This window comes from Mercenaria mercenaria, chromosome 9 (assembly GCF_021730395.1).
Source record: "Mercenaria mercenaria strain notata chromosome 9, MADL_Memer_1, whole genome shotgun sequence".
Lineage (NCBI taxonomy): Eukaryota > Metazoa > Mollusca > Bivalvia > Venerida > Veneridae > Mercenaria > Mercenaria mercenaria.
In genome coordinates, this window is record NC_069369.1 from 25,257,527 (window position 1) to 25,281,957 (window position 24,431).

The 24,431-nt window shown below is 35.4% G+C and overlaps 1 protein-coding gene across 12 annotated transcripts in view; it reads left to right on the top strand.

Annotated features, from left to right (window-relative positions):
• The window catches only part of LOC123546743 (leucine-rich repeat-containing protein 27-like), a 52,689-nt gene extending 34,790 nt beyond the window's left edge, over nucleotides 1-17,899 (top strand). For 2 of the 12 annotated variants that reach the window (XM_045333265.2, XM_045333271.2), the window contains exons 12-13: nucleotides 13,421-13,468; nucleotides 17,267-17,893. In XM_045333265.2, the coding sequence (XP_045189200.2) occupies nucleotides 13,421-13,468; nucleotides 17,267-17,389 (171 nt within the window). In that variant the 3' untranslated portion in view covers nucleotides 17,390-17,893. Of the gene's footprint in view, nucleotides 1-388; nucleotides 2,091-2,393; nucleotides 2,414-3,366; nucleotides 3,396-4,583; nucleotides 4,674-13,420; nucleotides 13,469-17,266 lie in introns of those variants that run through there. The other 10 variants (XM_045333270.2, XM_045333260.2, XM_045333272.2 and 7 more) reach the window with 10 other exon arrangements.
• Nucleotides 17,900-24,431: the final 6,532 nt, after the last annotated feature.

Sequence of the window (24,431 nt, forward strand, 5' to 3'; positions counted from 1 at the left end):
AAACTGAATGTAACCAGTTCATTATAATGTTTCATGCAGTACTTACTCATATTTTACAGCTAATGCAACAAAAATTATTATGGAATTTAATACAATAAAAATAATTATTGAATTTAATACAATAAAAATTATTATTGAATTTAATGCAACAAAGGCATCAGTGCATCAGCCTCTGGCAGTCGGACAATAGTTTTAACTCTTCCCAAAATACCCATGAAATAATTGTATACTGCTGCCGCATAAGGACAAGAGAAATTTGTTACTATTTGTTCTTGAGGTTATATTGTAACGTAGAAAGTGTGGTTTAGCTTTAATCCAGAATTTTTAGATGTCACAAGTTGTAGCAGAGAGCACGCATCTTTTTTTCATTCGTACACGTCTTTTTCAGCTAATTTGCAAAAATACCCCTATCTTGGTAATATGAATAAAACAATAATTGTTAGAAGCGCATGTATTCATATCTTTCCAAATGGCTCCGCTTTTTTTCTGTAGGAATTATGTGCCTTGCATGTTATGATTTAAAATATTCCTATCACTTTTTGTTTTCACTAGTGTGCGCATGGTTTATTTATTTTCTCAGTTTTTATAACCTGATTCCCCGAGATTTTCTTTAAATGGCGTCCCCGAGATTTTCTTTAAATGGCGAAAGTTTGGTATCCATTAAATAAACGAAATAAAACACTAATTATTGTCCCGATTATAAAAGCTTGACTGCGAAATGACATAATATAATCTCCAGTAAGAAAATTCTAATTAAGTACCCCACTCCACATATTGGTTTTTGTTAGAACAAAAGGGTCAGTAAGATAGAGTTTAATCCTGAACTATCAGAATTAAAACTTGATTGGTCTGATCCATTATAAAGGCAGGAACCATGGTTCGTACAAACTATCAAGTCAGTCAGTTCTGCTTTTTGGGGTTACCAGCGCATTTTGACATGTAATTTGGAATGGAATGGAATTGTACGACCTAGCCACTCCAACCCATTAGCTGCCAAACAACCCTTTCATCTATTTTATTTTTGTTGCTTTATTACATAGGTTGTTAACGTAATTATTTTGCATGTAGTGATTGTGCATATAAAAGTTGCTATATTACCTCCATGTTGCATGTGATGACATTTTATGGTAGGTATGTCTGGGCAGTAACACGTTGATTTAAACTTAAATTATTGCTGTTATATAGAGTCAGCATGGCATTTCTAGATTAATACTCCCTAATATTCTTGTTTTATTTGATGAAATTATGCACAAATCTAGTTTGATGCTTTACACTTTGGTTCAGTTTGCATGCTGACATGAAATTTAGAGGATTAAAGTGTGTTTTAATGAGTAGATTTTGTGTAATTCTGTTATTAAAATAGGATTGCCTTTATTCCTTTATATCAGCCATAAAATGTTTTGAACAAATGTTTCATCTCAATATGGAATAAAATTAAATAGCCTTACATGATATTCTAGGGAGTTTTAGTTCACGGATAAAAGTCCTGTGTCAAGTCGACAGCTTGTTTATAGCTTTGATACGCTTACACTACTTGACAGATTTACTTCAAACTTGAAATATTTGTTCCTATTTATCACTCATACAAGATCCATAACTCTGGCATGAATATTTTGTAGATTATGCTCCCCTTTTTTTTCTTAGTTTTTTTTTTTGGTTAAAGGTTTTGATGCACTTTCACTCTGTCTTAGGTATTACTCTGATATGTCATATTTCACTGTAAAACATCAAAATAGTTGAGTGTGCTGTCTCATGATCATGCATGAAGTAAATGGCAACTTATTTGTAGCTGAAAGTTCCTTTTCCATTAAGGTATCCGATCCACAAATAGGTAAATTTCGATGCCTGGTGACCCCATGATTTTTTGGTATCATTTGAAAGAGTTGTGTCTGCTGAACAAGAATTAATAAATAAGATGACCATAAATAATATGCAAAAATAATTACAGTCCTGTTTTATGACCGCAAAATGACAAATCTTACACTGTAACAACTGGATTTCTGTTGAAGTATCATTGAAGACTATAAAGTAAAAAAAAATAAATTCTGTAACATATTTTTATCATGTAATTTATATTTTCTTTTTCAGTAGATGATATACTTTCAAATGATACCAAAATTATATGAGGTTACCAGGCATCAATATTTGATATATTTATATAACACTGTTATATTGAACTTGCTTATTTGTGGATCGGATACCTTAAGGTTTCGATTTATTCATTTGTTTTTTAACACATCTAAAGGTTCTTTAGTTAAATAAATTATTTGAATGTATAATTAGAAAGCGTGCAAGACATTGGAAAAATCTTGACACTTACAGGTCCTAAAAAATTGAAAAACAAAAGTCTTGAAAACACATCTAAGCATACAATTTTGTTTTTTTCCACATAGGGAAGAACAGTTGAAATTGTGTAAGATCATAATCTTGTCTTAAATTTACAGTCAGTCCTGTTAACATAGTTTTGTAGTCAACCTAGGGACTACTAGACAATCTTGTTAACATAGTTTAGCAGTTTGCCTTGGAATACAATCATTGTATGGTCTGTTTTTCATCATTTCTTTGCTTTTAAACTCCTAATCAACTGAAATTGTTCAGACATAATAAAATGACAATAGTCCTGTCTCTTACTTTCACTTTTTACATTTAAAACAACACAGAAGTCCAGTTCATAAATGAGAAGTTGGCAGTATTGCCTCTGGAAAGCTTTAAGCAGAATCTGTTTTCTTTATATTTATAAAAAAGAGAAATGAGCCACACCATGAGAAAACCAACATAGTGCATTTGCAACCAGCATGGATCCAGACCAGCGTGCGCATCCGCGCAGTCTGGTCAGGATCCATGCTGTTTGCTTTTAAAGCCTATTGGAATTAGAGAAACCTTTAGCGAACAGCATGGATCCTGACCAGACTGCGCGGATGCGCAGGCTGGTCTGGATCCATGCTGCACGCAAAAGCATTTTGTTGGTTTTCTCATGGTGTGGCTCAAATAATGTCATAATACTGAATTTTTTAAACATTTATTTCCACCTTAGTCACTGTCTATCACCACTTTGGTCGTCTGCTGCATAATTCACTTAAAATATATGTATCACTGTTTACTTTCTGCATGAATATTTTTTCACTTACCATCTTTTTATTTTTAAACGTTTTTAAATTAAAAGTCATTATTATGTCTTCGCTTTCCAGAAAGAGTACATTTTCTCGCTGAGTAATTAAAGGGATATATATTGTGTAAGATCTATGTCAGGAAGGGTAATTTCTGTGAAAATGTATTTACAATTTGGGTCGGTGAAATGTAACTTAAATTTAATGATTTTGACTTTGTGTATTAACTTTCATTAATATTTTCTTTTCCTTTATATAGTGTAAGACATTCTTTGGAATTTTCGAAAGGTATTTGAATGAAAAAACAATAATTCCGTTTGGGATTAATTTGTGTGGGATTAATCCTGTTTGAGTTTAATGTATAATTATTGGTGATATTAAATGCTACAAATTTTCATGGACTTTGTTATACGCCTAAAAGGACATATAATGTTATGACGCTGGTGTCCGCCTGTCCATTAGCAATTTCGTGTCCACTCTGTAACTCTTGAACACCTTGAAGGATTTCCAAGAAACTTGACGCAAATGTTCACCACATTGAGACGACGTGCAGAGCATGTGTTTTGGATAGCTAGCTTCAAGGTCAAGGTCACACTTAGGGGTCAAAAGGTCATATGACTTTGTTTCGTGTCCGCTCTGTAACTCTTGAACTGCTTGAAGGATTTTAAAGACACTTGGCATAAATGTTCACCACATTGAGACAACATGCAGAGTGCATGTTTCGGATGGCTCACTTCAAGGTAAAGGTCACACTTGGGGGCCAAAGGTCTAACCTTCAGGCATATATTGCTATGCATTGCAGTGCTCATGTTTCAATTTTATTTGCTCGAAAGGAAGTATTTATGTGATGATGTAAGTTGTCTGTACGTCTGTCTACGTCTATTGCCAATTTCATTTGCTCTCAATAACTTAACAGTATTTTGACTTTGAACCTTGGGAGGCACATTGCTCATCAGTAGTAAATGACCCGTATTGATTTTATGGTCAGTGGGTGAAAGTTCAAGGTCACAGAAAGTGTGATTACTGAAACCATTTTCCCTCTCAAACTTGATAGACACATTGCTTGGGCGTATATTGCTCCATATGGCTGTGCTCTTGTTGGATTTAGGCTTTTGACAGTTGATTGATGTATAATTATGTGCTGTGACAGTTACCTTAGGATTATTTGAGGTTTGAAAAAGTAACTTTAGAATATTTTCCGTGTTAGATAGAATGGTAATAGCTGTAATTTTATTTTTTAGAATTTCAGTAAGATTTCACACACTAAATATTTAGCATGCTTCATCCTTTCAAGTCTCTGCACTTCATCTGTTGTGTTTTAACTCTCATGTAATTTATAACTTCATGATATGCACACAAACTTAAAAAAGTATTGCAGAATCTATCGTGTATTTCTTATTATGTATTAATGTATACATTTCTAATATTAGAAAGAATGGTATAAAAGACTAACCACTAACTTTTCACTCAATATAGGGCGCTCCCTGCGCGCTGGTTACGCTGGTCCTAAGCAAGGGAGCTCGCATATTATACAACATCGGTAGTATGTTGTGTTATTGATTGAGTGTAAGTAAGTACACATATGTAGGATGTACCTGTAGGTAGGATTATGCACATAGATTGGTAGGAAAAAAGCTGTGTATGATTCAAAGCTCGCCTAGTTTCTAGAATTATATTTCCGTTTTATTATTGATGCTAGACAAGAGTTCCCGCAGAAAAGTGATTATTCATTCCATTTTCACATTTGCCTCCTAGCAACTGCAGTAAAATGTTCAGTTAACCCTTACCCTGCTAACTTTCTATAATGAACTTGTCCATCTTTCAATATGGACAGTACTATTCACTGTTAAAAGGGGTGCTTACCAAATAGATACTGACTGAATGGCAAACAGTGCAGGTCTTGATCAGACTGCACTGATGTGCAGGCTGATCATGATCTACACTGGTCGTAAAGGCAGAATCAATTGTATCCAGCATGATAAGGGTTAATAGTTAGGATGAATCCTCAGAGCCTATTCAGACATCCGTTTAAAGATATACTATGCCTTTTAGTGAAATATTTTATTATTACACATTAATTTATATCTAGAAAATCCTCATAAGATATAATTTGGCTAAATATTTAAACTAACTATGTATATATAGAGCTGCAATCACAAATAATGGCTGTTTGTTAAATAAGTTTTTAGTTACCGTTGGCACTTACCTTAAAGGCATATCTCAGTAATCATTGCTTGTATTGGATTAAAATTTCAGGCAAGGCTCCCCGCTAATCAAATCTACAGAAATAATTTTGTTTGAGAACTCTTGGTTGAATTTGACCATTTTCATATCAGAGTTTTTCTTATTACTAACCATCATGCTAAAAAACAGCGATATAAATTTAATTGAAACTGTGACACTGGGCTTCCCATCAGACATTCTAGATGGCGCTTGATTAATCTGTTGTATATCTCAGTAACGACTATATAGTATATTATTGGATTGAGACTTCACTCAAGTCAAATGTACCTACCTAACCAAGTCACAGAACTCTGGCTTGACATTAATTTAAATTACAAGACTTACCGTATTTGACTCAGACAGTTTAGTTGATGTTGCTTCCAATTAGATTTTTAGCTCACCTGTCACGTAGTGACAAGGTAAGCTATTGTGACCGCTTGATGTCCGTCGTGCGTCGTCAATCGTGCGTCGTCAGTCGTCCGTCAACAATTTCTAAAAAAATCTTCTTCTTGAAAACCACTGGACAGAATTACACCAAACTTCACAGGAATGATCCTTGGATGGCCCCCTTTCAAAATTGTTCAAAGAATTGAATTCCATGCAGAACTCTGGTTGCCGTGGCAACCGAAAGGAAAAACTTCAAAAATCTTCTTGCCCAAAACCACAGGGCCAAGGGCTTTGATGTCTGGTGTGTAGCATCATCTAGTGGTCCTCTACCAAAATTGTTCAAATTATCCCCCTAGGGTCAAATATGGCCCCGCCCCGGGGGTCATATGGTTTATATATACTTGTATAGGGAAAACTTTGAAAATCTTCTTGTACAAAACCACATGGCCTAGGGCTTTGATATTTGGTATGTAGCATCATCTAGTGGTCCTCTACTAAGATTGTTCAAATAATCCCCCCAGGGTCAAATATGGCCCCGCCCCGGGGGTCTCATGGTTTATATAGACTTATATAGGGAAAACTTTGAAAATCTTCTTGTACAAAACCATGCACCAAGGGCTTTGATATTTGGTATGTAGCATCATCTAGTGGTCCTCTACTAAGATTGTTCAAATAATCCTCCCAGGGTCAAATATGGCCCCGCCCCGGGGGTCACATGGTTTATATATACTTGTAAAGGGAAAATTTTGAAAATCTTCTTGTACAAAACCACATGGCCTAGGGCTTTGATATTTGGTATGTAGCATCATCTAGTGGTCCTCTACCAAGATTATTCAAATAATCCCCCCTAGGGTCAAATATGGCCCCGCCCCGGGAGTCACATGGTTTATATAGACTTATATAGGGAAAACTTTGAAAATCTTCTTGTACAAAACCACATGGCCTAGGGCTTTGATATTTGGTATGTAGCATCATCTAGTGGTCCTCAACCAAGATTGTTCAAATAATCCCCCTAGGATCAAATATGGCCCTGTCCCGGGGGTCCCAAGTTTTACATAGACTTATATAGGAAAAAAAGTTTAAAACTCTTCTTGTCTGAAACCACAACACTTAGACCTTTGATATTTGGTTTGTAGCATTGCCTTATGGTCCTCAACGAAAATTGTTCAAATTGTACCTCTTGGGTGAAAAGAGGTCCTGCCCTGGGGGTCCCATGTTTTATATAGACTTATACAAGGGCTCTTCAAAAATAATGTAGACTTTTTTAACCAGGTTACTATAAATAGCTTATATTGTAACTTTTTCATTACTAGACATAGGGAAAAATCGAGACCACTTTTCTGTAGTACAACATGCATGTTACATCCAATTTTGAGGTGTATTTTGACCAATCTCTACCTGGTAAGGATTTCTGTGTGGACTTAAAATTATTTTTTTTGTATTTTTTTTTTTTTTTTTTTTTTTTTTTAGATTAACTTCCCTTAGTTGTTACTATAAATAACTTATATTGTAACTTTTTTTATAATTGACCGTAGGGAAAAACCAAGACCACTTTTCTGTGGTACAACATAGTTGTTACTTTCTAATTTTAGGTGAATTTTAAGGTATCTCTACCTGGTAAGGAGTTTTTTTGTGGACTTAGAAAAACAAAAGAATTACAGTGATTACTAAACAACCACAAAATTAAAATTACATCTGCAAATACAGGTGCTAGAGTGAAGAAATTTGCTGTGACGGGCGTATATTGTGACATTCTGGCACTCTTGTTTATTCTTATGAAAAGTGTTGAAAACCTGGTTTCGTGGCATTGCCGCGTTTCTTGTCTCTAGCTTTTATATACTTTAATGAAACAAACAAAAAATATACCATCATGATTTGCAGTCTTTTTGTGCCCCCCCCCCCCCCCATGAGTGGTGGGGGCATATAGATTTGCTCTTGTCCGCTTGTCCGTCTGTGCGTGCGTCTGCCCGAAGTTCGTGACGCGCTTAGCTCAAAAAGTATTTGATATAGATTGATGAAACGTTGCATGAGTCTTTATCATGATATGAACTGGCGCACCTTCTATTTATATATTAGTTTTCAACTGTCCGTCCGTTAGTTCGTTTGTTAGTTAGTTCGTTCGTTCGTCACAACGTTAATTTTTTGCATGAAGGCACTTTACTCGCAAACCACTGCACCCAGGACCTTCAAACTTCACGTGCTGATAGTACTTATTGAGTACACCACCCCTACTGACTTTGGGGTCACCAGGTCAAAGGTCAAGGTCACAGGGGCCAACGTTAACTTTTTGCATGAAGGCACTTTACTCGCGAACCACTGCACCCAGGACCTTCAAACTTCACATGCTGATAGTACTTTTGGAGTACACCACCCCTACTGACATTTGGGTCACCAGGTCAAAGGTCAAGGTCACAGGGGCCAACGTTAACTTTTTGCATGAAGGCACTGTACTCGCGAACCACTGCACCCAGGACCTTCAAACTTCAAATGCTGATAGTACTTATTGAGTACACCACTCCTACTGACTTTGGGGTCACCAGGTCAAAGGTCAAGGTCACAGGGGCCAATGTTAACTTTTTGCATGAAGGCACTTTACTCGCGAACCACTTCACCCAGTACCTTCAAACTTTACATGCTGATAGTACTTTATGAGTACACCAACCCTACTGACTTTGGGGTCAAAGGTCAAAGTCACAGGGGTCAACGTTAACTTTTTGCATAAAGGCACTTTACTTGTGAACCACGTGCACTTCACCAAGGACCTGCAAACTTCACATGCTGATAGTACTTAATGAGTACACCACCCCTACTGACTTTGGGGTCACCAGGTCAAAGGTCAAAGGTCAAGGTGCTGCGGGGGCATTTGTCACCATTAGTGACAGCTCTTGTTTGAGTTATGGCCCCTGAAATAGTCTAAAATGCACATTTTTTACCTTGTGACATGCCTAGCTCAAAAAGTATTTGATATAAATTGATGAAACCTCGCATGAGTCTTTATCATGATATGAACTTACGCATCTCCTATTTTTCATCTGGCTCCGCCCCCTATTTTTAGAGTTATGGCCCCTGAAATAGTCAAAAATGCACATTTTCACCTTGTGACATGCTTAGCTCAAAAAGTATTTGATATAGATTCATGAAACCTTGCATGAGTCTTAATCATGATATGAACTTGCGCATCTCCTATTTCTAATTTGGGTCCGCGCCCTATTTCTAGAGTTATGGCCTCTGAAATAGTCAAAAATGCACATTTTCACCTTGTGACACCCCTAGCTCAGAAAGTATTTGATATAAATTGATGAAACCTTGCATCAGTCTTTATCATGATATGAACTTGCGCACCTACTATTTTTCATCTGAGTCCGCCCCCTATTTTTAGAGTTATGGCCCCTGAAATAGTCAAAAAATGCACATTTTCACCTAATTATGTGCCTCACTCAGAAAATATTTAATGTAAATTCATGAAACCTTGCTTGAGTCTTTATCATAATGTGACCTTGCACACTTGGCATTCTTCTTGAGAATTTTAGCATTTATTACAGAGTTATGGCCCATGAAATAGTCAAAATAGTGGATTTTTTGTTTGTGATGCTCATAGCTCAAAAAGTATATGGTGAAGAATAATGAATCCTTTTCATAATTTTTTTTTTAGGCTATACCCCATTAAGACTGCAAACATTTGAATTATTTCACCTTATTTGTGACAAATGTACCAGTGGGCGGTGGGGGGGGGGGGCACACCCTGTGTCCTACAGACACATTCTAGTTACTAACTGCACTGCAGATTTCACGTGATTATGATCATGCATTCATGAGTTGCGCTTCCTTGAAAACAGTCACTTACACGGACCCGGCGCACGGCAATCATATTTCAATGACGTTAACGACGTCGTGCCTTCATTGTGATGCTTTCATTAAGATTACATTAATTCATATTTATAGATTCATTTTATAAATTTTCATGAGCGATACTTAAGTCAAAACAAGTTGTTTGGTTAGAATACTAAAAATGTATGAACACTTACGACACACATCTCAGACAGGGTACTCAACGTAAGTACTTGGTCTTTATCTACGGCGTCATACATTGGCGTTAACGTCCATTCGCAGTTTTTATTGTTTTCTCCCTCCATCTCCGTTGTTTTTGAGCAATTCTGGACATTTGAGAATCGTTTGTACCACTTGAAGATAAAGACACGGATGACTGAACATTGTTGTGGCGTCTGCTTCATTGAATTATGATTTCCAGTTGCTGTTCGCCGTAACTAAGCAACTGTCTTATCATCCATATAAGTCGATGACGACATAACATGCATTATAAACAGTAATATTCACTTAGTTCAAACGTTGTTTTCTTCCGTCTCCCACGTCAGGTACCTCTGACATGTTGCTGCACTTGGGCATATATTTAGGGAAACAAGTGAACTATTGGTGTGAACATTAGCGATCGAATTCAAATTGCGACAGATCAAAAAGCGACTGTGCCGGTTATGTGTAGCTATGGTAATAAAAACGTTCGACGCGCTTCGCCTATCAGCAAAAATGTTACAAAAAATTAATGACCAAATTACAGAGAGATTCCGAATTACAACGATATATTTCACATTATCATTTACACAATAAGCAACATTTGACAGCAAAAGTCTACGTTATTTTTGAACAGCCCTCGTATAGGAAAAAGCTTTAAAAATCTTCTTGTCTGAAACCATACGACCTAGGCTTTTGATATTTGGTATGATGCATTGTCTAGTAGTCCTCTACCAAAGTGTTCAAATTATGCCCCTGGGGTTAAAAGAGGCCCGGCCCTGGGGTTACTTAGTTATTACGTGAGTTATATAGGAAAAATACTTAAAAAATCATCTGATCCTATTTCCAAGACTCTTTAATTATAATTACCTGATGACCCCAAGTAATATGATGTCACTTGACTGTGACCTTGACCTACTGAACTACTTTCTTGTTTTTTAAGATACAGCCTTGAAATTTTGATGACATAGTTACACAGTTTTGCACACAAATCGTAAAACTGAATTTCATTGACCATGAATGTGACCTACTGACTTTCTTAATATTTTATCATCAGTTTGACATTTGAAACATGTAGCTCATATTACTCAGGTGAGCGATCCAGGGTCATCTTGACCCTCTTGTTGTTTTAACAACTTCATTTCTGAAAAGAAATGACTGCCCTTAAAAGACTGTTTTGACACGATATCTCCGCAGTCTTTTGAGTCTTGTATGCTTAAACATGTCAAAACAGGGTTTTTTCTTTCTGTTTTGGGAACATAGCCTATACCCTCAATATTGGGATTTTTGACGCGTAAATGTTCCAAATTGGGAAATACTTAGTCCCATAGGATATAGTAAGGATGTGTTTCAGCACTTTCTCATACACTTGTTTCACATTATACAACCTCTTTAACATACTTCCATTACATAATTGTTTATAATTTGGTCAATGTTTGTGCAATTTTGATGAAAATTTTTTCAGAATGTAGATTGGGAATTTTTGCACTCATTTTGTGAAAAATACATACTTTTTGGTATTGGGAATATAGCCGAATAACGGCTATAGAAACGGCCGAAAAAAAAACCCTGCAAAAAGACCACTCTCTCCATATGCAGAAGCATCAACACATATAGCAAAAACCTAGTTCAATCTTTCATGGAATTCTGAATTTCCTTGGATTAAGTAAAGTGCTATAAGTAATAATCGTGCATTCACAACAGTTAATTGGCTCCACTCATTGATTCAATATAGGAAACTTGATGATTTTTTCATGACAAGGCTATTTAGCGCGTAAAAAATGAGCAAATTAAAGTCTTTGTTATTTTTACCCAAATCTCCCTTAAAAAAAGCCCTGTTAAGGCAAATCTCCCTAAATATGGCATGTATGTACTGGTCATAGGGAAAAATTGAGAACATGCATGTTACATCCAATCTTTAGGTGTATTTTGACCTATCTCTACCTGGTAAGGAGTTTTATGTGGACTTGTTTTATAAAGAATTTTTTTTTTTTTATCCCCCGCCACGGATGGTCTCCATCCGTCCTTCCGTCTGTCCATAACATTTTGTGCCCAGTGTGTATCTTCTAAATCCCTTGAAGGATTTTCATGAAACCACGGTCAAATGATCACCTCATATCAAGACTATGTGCAGAACTCATGAGTCAGCCATGTCAGCTCAAGGTCAAGGTCACAACTCTCAAAGGTTTGACCTTCCATTTTGTGTTCGCTCTGTATCGCCTAAACCCCTTGAGGGATTTTCATGAAACTTTGGTCAAATGATCACCTCATCAAGATAATGTGCAGAACTCATGAGTCAGTCATGTCGGCTCAAGATCAAGATCACAACTCGAGGTCAAAGGTTTGAGCCTCCCATTTTGTGTCCGCTCTGTATCTCCTAAACTCCTTGAAGGCTTTTCAAATTTATTGATGTCGTCATTCATGGACTATAAAATATACTTAACAACGTCAGTGCTTCCACCCAGTACCATCAACCCTTTCACTATCCATAACAGCATTGGGGGATATAGCTTTCTTTCAGACTGCCTTGTTTAGGATTAACTTCCCTTGTAGTTACTATGAATAATTTATATTATAACTTTTTTATGCCCCCCTTCGAAGAAGGAGGGATATATTGTTTTGCAGATGTCTGTCGGTATTTAGACCAATCCGTTTCCAGATGAAAACTCAAGAACACTTGGGCCTAGAATCATGAAAGTTGATAGGTAGGTTGGTCATGACCAGCAGATGACCCCTTTTGATTTAAATAGGTCAAAGGTCAAGGTCACAGTGACCTGGAACAGTGAAACAGTTTCCGGATGATAACTCAAGAATGCTTAAGCCTAGGATCATGAAAGTTAATAGGGAGGTTGGTCATGACCAGCAGATGACCACTATTGATTTTTAAGTCAGTAGGTCAAAGGTCAAGATTACAGTGACCAGGAACTGTTAAACAGTTTCCAGTTGATAACTCAAGAATGCTTGGGCCTAGAATCATGAAAAGTGATGGGGAGGTTGATCATGACCAGCAGATGACCCTAATGATTTTGAGATCAGTAGGGCAAAGGACATGGTCACATTGACCTGGAACACTTAAATGGTTTCCGGATGGTAATTTGAGAACGCTTGGGCCTAGTATCATAAAACTTGATAGGGAGGTTGATCTTGATCAGCAGATGACCCCTATTGATTTTGAGGTCAGTAGGCCAAAGGTCAAGGTCACATTGACCTGGAACAGTTAAACTGTTTCTGGACAATAACTTGAGAAGGCTTGGACCTAGGATCACGAAACTTAATAGTGAGGTTGATCATGACCACTATTGATTTTGAGAGGTCAAAGTAGAACTTTTCTATACAGTGACCAAATAATTCTGTTCCTTGTGCAATTACTGAATGCATCAAGGGGGGCATTTTGTGTTCTAGGAGCTCTTGTTTATAATTGGCCCAAAAAATTCCATATGCAGATACAGGTGCTAGTGTTAAGAAATTTGCTATGACGGGCATATATTGTGACATTCTGGCACTCTTGTTCATTGGTTTCTTTGGCAACAGGACTGTTTATTGAAACCAAAGTGTCACAGAATGAATACATTGTTGAAGCAAAAGTAAACAAAGATGAAATATTCATTCTTCCTTTAATATAGCCTTACAAGAAAAGATATTAAAACTTGGATTTTTTCTATTTTTTAAAACTACAGAGTCAGTTAGACTCAGACTGTCTAACATCAGATTGTTTAACCTATCTAGTAAGTACAGTACAGTTTGTTCTTTCAATTATTTAATGATCAGGTTTTTTTCTGTGTTTATTTGAAAACCCCTTTTGGTCAGTTTGGACAGTATATCATCAAAAGTATTTGTATGAAAATTTTAAGTTCAGTAGATTCGGTAATGCTTACATCACTTCAATTTCACAATATGAAGGACTGCAGCCATGTTTGCATTGTTTAATTAAGAAATATTCTGACATGGTTAGATTTGGTTGCCAGTTAAACAAAGAAAAAGTTCAAGCTCTGTATATTCTACCACGTGCGGACCGGTAAGAGAGCATTATGATGTCAATTATGATGTCAAATTGCCGCATGACATCAGGGTTTTACTACTTAGGTAAATAAAGTCCAGCATAATTTTTATCAGAAGATTTCTATGAACACGTAAGAATGAAAACAGTCAAGGCTTTATTGTAGTTTGTCGCCTTATTTACCACAGTTCACTGTTGAGGTGCTTAGGTATTTAACCACTCAGACTATGACAAGCACCCACTGGTTCAATTCCTGCACATCTGAACTCGTGAACCATGATCAATCAGGCAACAGACCACTCAAAGGCCATGATGTTTTTTTGTTAAACATTGTTCAATAAAATCAGTGTTTGGAGTTTAAGATGCAAAGAAATTATATCATTAAGTGTGATATGATAATGCAGAGTTTCTCCAAATATGTGCCTGTTTTGCGACGTAAGCCATTTTCAATGCACTGCTGTTACATTTGAAACTTAAGTCCACACAGTCATAGTAACATTAAAACACTGACTTTATCACATTATAATGTCAGACTTTCAGTCTTCATTATGTACCAGGTTGTTATTGGCTTATTACCTTCAGAGATAATGCTTTGCATTATACATATTGTGCATTTTAATCAACTTGGCAGGACAGGGTTTCCCAACGGACCACTGCATTATTGTGCAGGATATGTAGTATATTCGGCAACCTGATTCTTATTCACTGGCCATCTACCTTGCAGTGTAACCACTGTAGCATTGAATTTTAGTTGTTGGTTACAGAATAAAACAATTGTATTGCTCTACCTATTTGCTCGTTTTATGAGAATCTTACCATTATTTGAATGTCAGAGATTAATTCCGCCCTGCTAGGTCGAAAAAAAACGCACAATAGCAGTTTATAGTTTTAAAAATGTTAGCAAAATAAAGCTACAAAGAATATCATACAATCTGCAAAAAAATGTACTATGTTTAGTAAAATTTTCACAAATTAAATTTTAATGCTTTGTCTTTTAGTTGTCCATTGTGTCTAAAAGTGAATTATGGCCCTACATTTTAGAATATAAAAAAAGTGAATTTTTATGAAATTTATTAGCAAACTGCTTCTTATGGTCAAAAAAATTTAGGATGGTCAAGGGTGATCTGGTGATAAACTTATACTGGTCATTGAATAGTTGAACACATTGCTATAATTGCATTATCTACAGCTTTGTCAGGCCTGGGACTTTCCAGGACTCATCCAGATTTCAGGCTTTTGATTGCCAGAATTTTCTTAAAGCTGTATTGAAAAATGACATGTCAGGCTGTATTTTCTCAGCCTTGTCATTTTAAACAGAATCCCAGGCCTGTTTGTAGTTCTGTATGTTTGTTTGTTTGTTGTGTTTATTTGAATGGTAAAATAGTACTTTCTTGCATGTTCATTTAGCGGGTTGCCATAATTTATTTTCTTATTGAGTATCTTAAAAAACAGGCTTTCTGAGTGTGTGATGTACCTGCTTGAAGCTCAGAATAATTGGAGGGTTTAAGGCAATAATGTCATAAGTCCTTCCTTATTTAATAGGAGTTACAGCAGTATTGCATTCAACCCTCATTAAAAATAAATATTTAAAATTTAGATTTTATTATGCTGTAGTTAAGCAAAATATTTAAGAACACAAAATTCCTAGACTTGAAGCATAATTTCATGTTTATTTTGTTGAATAAACTAAAGCTTAGTCAGTTAGTTCATCAGGTTATGCAGAGGTGATTTGAGAAATCATGAATTTGAATCTTTGTTAATCAGTGCTAGTCAAATATAGATATGTTTCATTAATCTCATTTTCAGTACTAATTTGGCATGGAAGTAATGGGATGTTATCCAGCTTGTTACAAAATATGAAATATCTAAAGAGTTCACTACCCTCTGTGTTTTCAAACTTGAAATAGAGTTTCATAAGCTGGCACATGTGCGACTTTTGAAATAAGCCTGATTAAGTTCAATGTATCCATGCAAAGTTCTGTTAAATCGCAACGATTGCATGGAAAAACTAAATTAATGTAGATAGAGTATATTATCATGTTGCCATCAGTTAGTAGACAATGGAATGCATTGTAAATTAATTTGTTTTATGTTTCTATTTCAGACTTTCTTCCATACATATTACCTTTTAAATTTTCTTTCAGTAAAAATGTATACAGGAATAGTTTATGCAAAAAAGAATATATTTTGTGCTGATTTGCTTATATTCAAGTGCTGAAGCTTGTAGATTTGTTAAAGTTATGTTATGTACATATCCATGCCTTTTTAGCTCACCTGTGCACATAGTGTTCATGGTGAGCTTTTAGGATCACAAGATGTCCGTCTTACACCTGTTCATCCTTTAGTGGACCCACCCGGGGGCTATTTGTTGATTAAGTTGATGTAAGAAATACTTTAAAAAATCTTCTTGTCAGAAGATGCAAGACTCAGAACTTAGACATTTGAGTTAGAAAATTGGCCCAATCCATGGGGTTCACTCTGTTTAACAAAGACTTATGTAAGAAAAACTTACATAAGAAAAAATTTTCTTGTCTAAAACTTCAAGGCATAGAGCTTAGACATTTTGATATTTGGTATGTAGCATTGTCTAGTAATCTCTTCAAAATTGCTTATGGGTCAAAATTGCCAAAGGCCTGGGGATCATTTATTTTACTGTAAAAAAAATCAGGTAAGTAAGTAAGTTCTTGTCCAATTTTGAAATAATGTCATGCATTTTTGGGGTTATGGAAACTAATAGAATCACTATTATTAAAAGAAGAGAAACGGTTTCTGGCCTGAAATGACAATTTCTGATCAAACTTGGCTTATAGCAAGTTTTATAGATAACACCTATCATCTGGGTCAAGGTTGTTGTTTTTTTAACTAGGAAAAAAGATTAAGGCTTTAAACCAGCAATTGGTCTATAAGGAACTTATGCCCATTTGAGTCAGATGAGCAGTACTGGCCATCATGCCCTCTTGAACTTAATATACAGGTGCAAGATTTCTGTTGCAAAATAATATTTCACAAACTTGACTAGAATTATGAAAAAGATAATAATGAAATATTTCATGATGCAAGATTTGAATTGAATTCCTGTTAAAGTAAACTTTAATGTTGTTTGTGTTCTTGCCTGTAAAGTCACTGTTTTCAAAAGTTTTTACTTTGGACTTTCGAAGTAGGTGTAAAAAAAATGTTTGTTTTCGGTAACATGCTGAAAAAAATTAGAGTACATAGGTCGGTTATTTTTTTTTTTTTGAACTTTTAAATCAAATGGGACTTTTCGGAAATTATTTTTGTGTCAAAAAATGAATACAAATAAGGGGGTTATGCCTTTAGAGCATCAGTAAGTTGATTTCTAACATCACTGACAGTGCAGTTTTGCAACTTTTGATAAAAAAATCTCCAAGGTCATAAAAACATTTAGGGTCGTGGCCAAAAATTTAGGGTAGGTCGGGATACAGGATGGAAACAAACAATTTTTTATGCCTTACTGTAGTTACTATAAAAGATCTGGTATAAATCAGTAAGTTTGATCTTCTTTCAGGCTGAGGCTCTACATCTTGAACTGATGGCAAGACGTAAAGAGATGGAGTACCGTTTCCGAGCTTTTGTTGCCGATGTGCCAACGTCATTTTCAAGGACGAGAACTCTCAAACCTAACAAATGAACGGAAACTTAAACATACAGAATTATTATACCTTTGTTGCTGAAGAGTCAACATTGTTTCCCAGGACCGGCACTTTTTGCTAGAACTGAATTGAACATCTTTGGAAGCAGACAGAATTTATGGTCACTGTAAAGAGCAAAAATGTATGATATATACGTACATTTAGACAGTGGATAGTATTCTAAGTTTAGGATTGACTGTTCTGTTCAAGGAAGGAAATGTTTAACTTGAAGACCTTTAGAAGTATTAAATGCTTAGCCTTTCTTGGTAAGGGAAATTTACATTTGTATTCTTCACTTGCAGATGAAAACTTATGAATATGGATTTAACAGAACAGTATTAGAAAGGATGTTGATATGCTGATGTGGAATTATAGTTGAGGATGCATACCTAGTAAAATGAATTAGAATATGTAGTACCATGTTAGAATGAGGAATATTTGAGCCGTGCCATGAGAAAACCAACATAGTGGGTTTGCGACCAGCATGGATCCAGACCAGCCTGCACTTCCGCGCAGTCTGGTCAGGATCCATGCTGTTCGCTTTCAAAGCCTATTGGAATTGGAGAAACTGTTAGCGAACAGCATGGATCCTGACCAGACTGCGCGGATGCGCAGGCTGGTCTGGATCCATGCTGGTCGCAAACCCACTATGTTGGTTTTCTCATGGCACGGCTCATTTATAGTTTGCTCTGACATTGTTCAGTTAGAACAGAGAGCAATGAAACTTTGCATGAATATTCATTCTGTAGTTACCGAGCTCAGCACAGTTTCATTGGTGTAGATGTGCCAAAAACAAAGTAATATTTGCCATTTATTTACGAAATTTCAGACTTTTAACTTTGACAATTACAGGCCCTTAACATTGCTATATTGAAACAAGATATGAACATTGCTATATTGAAACAAGATAAAAATGGCTCAGGGATATGATTATTGTATTTTTGAAATGCATTCCTTAATACATTTCTTTTGAACAACATAATCTACCTTAATTTGTTCTTGCCATATGCCTATATAAAGGGAAATCACTCTTTTAGTATTTTTGATCAGTTGAGTAGGAGTTGTCAGTGTGTTGGCTACTTTTATTATGAAAATGGAATTTGAAACATTTTAAATGATAATGTTGTAAGAACTTCAAGTTTTAGATGTTTTAAATGATATCAGTTTAATGTGCCAGAATATGCAGTGTCAAAACTCTTTTAAATCTAGAAATCTTCAGACTTTTATTCATTAAAAAGCCAGTTTAATGCATATTTTTTTACCACTTACTTTACTTAACTGTGCAATTTTAAACTTGTTTTGTGCTATAATTTTGAGTCCTGTCATATTATATTGAGCAAAAATCTCTTGAAATGGTATTTCTATTAAGCTTTTGTGGAGTTTTCTTTTCATTTCAAATAGATTTACATGTGTATATGTATTTAACAATTGAGCAAAGCTGTCCATTGTTTATTGTTCTAGAATTTCATACATTTTAAGCTCTTCTAAACTTCGTTCAAAGTGAGTGATTAGTACAGGTGGAAGGTCCAACAACTTGCATCTTTCATATGTCATCTTCCATCAACTTTTTTATTAAAAATAATCTCCTTTGAAAATAGTTAAATCAAACTTAGTCTGCAGCATCATGGAATTTACCTCTCTCAAGTTTGTTCAAATGGTGGTGATGACTCCTTTAAGGAGCATATGGAGGTTCTTTTCATGAACTGCTGAATGAATCTTTACTATACTTCATCTGTAGCATCCTTATATAGATTCACTTGGTTCCACTAAGCAGACAGAAAAGTAGAAAAATGCCTTTAAACAAATGCTTCTTAATAACAACTTCTGAATCTTCACCAAAGTTGGTTGGTCATTAGCATCTTTGTATAGATCTTTCTCACATTGGATCAAATCATCATCTGAACTTGTAAGAGGTTGCCAGGCCTGAAAATACACAAAAGCCATTGAACATCCTTTTTCTTGAACCAATTGACATATTTTCTCCAAACTTGGTTTGTAGCATCCTTGACCATTCCTTAAAGTTGTTCTAAGGGACTACCAGAGCTGAAAAGAGAAAAAAAACACCTTGTTCTCATGAACCAGTTGATGAATCTTCACCAAACCTGTTAGGACCTTTCTCAAGTTTGTCAAAATAATTTTACTAGGCTCCATTTTCTAAAAGTAGAAACAATCTTTAAACAACTTTGTCATAAACAAAACTTGGTCTGTAACAATCTTTGATTGACCTATTCCAATTTTTTGAAGTGATTGTGCTTGATTTTGCTAAGTGGCCATTAAAAGAAAAACTTTTAAACTACTTCTCCAAATGAACCGCTCGATAAATGTTTACCAAACTTGGTAAGAAGCATCTTATGTTTTGCAAATGGTTCCATTTGGCCAAGGTCACATCTGCCATACTTCATTCATTTTTATAAAGTAGAGATTTTGTTGTCACTCTTTTATTGGCATCCAGGTCAGAAATGTTTCACATGTAAGCAGGTTTCTCCAACAGTCTACCACCCAGTGCTTAGATAGCTCTTGTGTTAAATGGTCAGAATGGTACTACATTATTAACCCTAACCCTGCTAAATTACTATAATGAACTTGTCCATCTTTCAATTTGGACAATACCATTAACTGTTAAAAGGGGTGCTTACAGATACTGACTGAATGGAAAACAGTGCAGATCTTGATCAGACTGCATGAATGTGCAGGCTGATCATGATCTACACTGGTCTCAAAGGCAGAATTAAACATGTCTAGCACAATAAGGGTTAAATGGTCCTACATTTTTAAACTTGCAGAAATATTGACTCTACTTTGAACTATGTTTGATTCTGACAGAAATAAGTTGAAATAAGAAATATGGAAGAACATTATTGTTTTAATTTTTATAAAACATTTTTTTGTCATATTTGAAACATCCTGAAACTGCCAAAAATCAGTAGAGTATGTATCTAATGATAACCTTTCTGATAAAATTTCATGACAAATATTCATTGCAAATTAAAGCACTTTCAAATGTAAAACATTAAAACAGAATGTTAATCCATTCTCAAATATGATAGAATATGGATTCCTGATCTTCAGATATATTGGTATGAAATCAACTTATGTAATGTACATCTTTCATAACATACAATGTGCATTTATTCACCGAGTGTAATATCCTCTGTTTTATGTTTGCCAAAGTCTAATGTTTCCGTCTTAACCATCTTATGCAAGAAAACATAGTTTTCTATCTTCATTATCCATTAATTTTGCCTTTGATGTGTTCAGATAAATCGTAATCTGTTGCACGTAATCTGTTGCAAGTTTTGTTACAAAGGTGTCAAAATCAGATTTTGCTTTGTATGCAAGAGTTTTTGCTTTAAGTGTAAACAAAATCCATTTCTTTTAATATATTGATTTTTATAAGTATCTTTTTTTTAACATTTGAATAAATCGAAAATGCTAGAAAGGGAAAAACAGGTTTTGTTATACAATAAGGACAAAATACAGAAAAGGAGTCCCGTTTAACCATTCACAAGTCACAATTGAAGTCCACCTGATTTTAGATCAAATGTTTGACATTCCATGACTTTAATACATGACCTGTTATGTCACTGAATTTGTTAAGGTGCCAAACTATTCTAAGTTCTGTGTAGCTAAAACCAAATAATAAACAGTAAATGTTAAACAGTATTACAATAGATGTTTTAATTGTATGCTTTTTGAGTTTTTTGATTCTATATTTGATTCACCTATCTCTAATACCGCCTTTACCTTCTTTAAAATGACACTCTTCTAAGCATGTCACTTCATTTTTGGAAAAAAACTCTTGATTGATATTTGTTGTAAGTTTTCTTGTATTTTTTTAGGCTTCAAAAAACTATTCAGATCTCAATATGATTTCACTATTTGTTATAGTTTTAATAAATTATCATAAAATAGCAATCCACCTTATATGGTACAAGCTATTGACTTATGTTGATACAGGATTACTATTTTAGTACATTCAAAGTCAAACAGGACATACCCAGAGTTGATAGTTTACAAGTGCCAGGAAAACACAGAATAGTGCTGTATTAAAGTGTATCAGTAAGTGTATTGGGTGTTTTATCCATTATATACTACATTAAGTGAAATGAAAAACTTACATTTTTCCATAAAAAAGTTGTTTTTCCCCCCCCTTTAATCTTCCCCTTCTCTTCTTACATTTGAGTTGTTATTGTGATCTACAACTAACATGGACTACATGACGAAAAAACGTTTCTACCATATGAAGTTGCACTTTGCGTTGAGTATGTCCAATCAGTGAAACACCAGGTTATTTTTTCCGCTGGTTTAGCAATTATTAACCGACTTCCCTAAAAATTTCGACTAACTGATGAATATCATATAACTTGAAGTGCCCACTTTAAAACATTATAAAACATGATGTAAGATTTCAATGATACAATGAAAAAAAATCATAGAAGAAATACATGTAAAATGTCTGCTACAACTTCAAAAGAATATGGTACATCAGGGCCTCCCCTGGGCCCTATAAAGTTGTAGCCACTTTTTGAGAGAAAGTGTCAAACTTTGATCATAATTGCTAAATTTGGCCAAATTATAAATAAAATTCTTGTACCCACTTTCAAAAATCTTATCCATTATTTGAATTTGTACATTTGGCTACATTAGTGAATGGCAATTTATTTGTCTATTTATTTTGGTTTTATGGCGCACCATCACAGTATAGGTTATATGGCGCCAAACAGGACTACAAATTTTGGTTTCACATCTCATTTACATTGAAAGGAGGCCCTGGTAGTACATATGTATTTCATACAAGAGGTGCTTGCAAATAACAGAAAAATTCAGTATTAAATAGGTGAATCAGACATTAGAAACTTTAGTGTTATATTGGCTTAATATCTTGCGTTAATATTTTTTTGTTATTTTGAACTATCAGTTGTATTATTTATTTGTTTATAATTAAAATTGGAGAAAGAAGAAAATGTTACAAACAGTTTTCTTCTTTTTTTTCTATTTGTCCTAAACTGCAAAACTCTTGAAGACTAAAGAGAGGGTTATGCAGTTTCAGTCGCGACCTTAAGCTGACGAGAAAACACCAGCAGTTTTTCTGTGTTAAGAAGAACTCAAAAGTCAGATTCAGATTGAACTTCATATGTTGAAACTTGGGTAAAGATTTCAAAACCTGAGGTGAAGCGTAAGTGTTGTTTAGCGGAGCGTGCGAACATGAGGGTGTTCGGCAATACTCTATAGAGGGATACGCCGAGACAACATGACACGCGATATCAGAGACAAGTTCGAATGCAAACATAGTAGTGGCACGCAGTAGATTAGCCAGAGATCACTGGTTTTCATCGTACCATAAGAGAACATTTTTGACATCAAATTGCCAATGACAATATGTTCATTACCACCGGATAGTGTCTTATCAAAATATTTCAGTGACCAATTTAAGAAGAAAACAATCAGGTCTTCTTTGTACGTTTATCCTAATTTTCCATTAACCATGGTTGATACGGTCAGATTTTTTGATATTAAACCACTTGGGCTAAAGCCCTCATGGTTCAATTTCCTGCACATATGGTAAATTAGATGACCACCCAAAGGCCTTGATTATTTGTTAATTAATTAAACAGTCATGATCTGTGTATAAATGCCACCCTTGGAGAAAACGAAAAAAAGGTCTTTGTTAGCAGGTGGTCTGTCAACACAGTTAAATTTACACTAGTTAAACAGGAAGAGAAAATAATGACCATTATAAGCAGGGTCACAATTCAGAGGTGGTTTTCAATACAGATTTCGCTGTATATTTGCTATTGTAGTAGAAATGTACTTCACTAGGAAGATCATAATCCTATAAGCCTTTTAAGACACAAGATCTAGAAAAATACAGAAATTAGGCTTCCCCATTCAATGTATTTTAATGGTTATTATGCCCCCCTTCGAAGAAGGAGGGGTATATTGTTTTGCAGATGTCGGTCGGGCGGTTGGTCTGTATTAACCAATCCGTTTCCGATGATACTCAAGAACCTTATGCCTAGGATCATAAAAGTTGATAGAAGTTGGTCATCACCTGACAGATGACCCTATTGATGTATGAGATCTGTCATGTCAAAGGTCAAGGTCACAGTTACCCTGAACAGTTAAACAGTTTTCCGTATATAACTCAAGATTGCTTGGGCCTAGATCATGAAAGTTGAATAGGGAGGTTCTCATGACCAGCAGATGACCCCTAATAGATTTTGAGGTCAGTAGGATTCTTGGTTCAATGTTCAAGGTCACAGTGACAAACAGTAAAAACGGTTTCCCGGCGATTGCCCAAGATCGCTTGGGCCTAGGATCATAAAGTTATAAGGGAGTTTGATCATGACCAGCAGATGACCCCTATTAATTTTAGGACATGTTTGTCCAAGTCAAGGTCAGATGCCAGGAACCGTTATACGTTTCTGGACGATAACTTGAGAACGCTTGGGCCAAGGGTCATGAAAGATGAATAGAGAGGTTTCATCACAGATGGCCCCTATTTGATTTTAAGTCAGGTAGTCAACGATCAAGGTTACAGGACCGGGAACATTTTAACGTTTCCAAACAATAACTAGAATGCTGGGTCCTGAGGGATCAAATTCTTGATAGGGAGGATGTCATACCTGTAATGACCCCTAAAGATTTTGGAGTCTGGCAGGCAAAGATCAAAGTCACATTGACCCGACAGTTTAAACCCTTTCCAGACGATACCTGAGACGCTTGGCCTAGGATCACTTAAACTTAATAGAGGTTGATCAGGACCAGAAATGACCCCTTGATTTTGAGTCAATAGTCAAAGGCCATTTCACATTGAACAAGAATGCATTATAAACTTTTGTTTACAGTGAGAAAATAATTTCTGTTCCTGGCAAATGTACGGTATGCATCAAGGGGGCATTTCGTGTTCGACGAGCACTTTTAGTAACATGATTAGTGCTCACTAATTCTTTCCTTGGGAATGTCAAGTTTTGACAAAGAGCTTAAAAAAGTATTTATATTTCTTTGTGGATCGACCAAAAATTTGCTCATGGGATTATG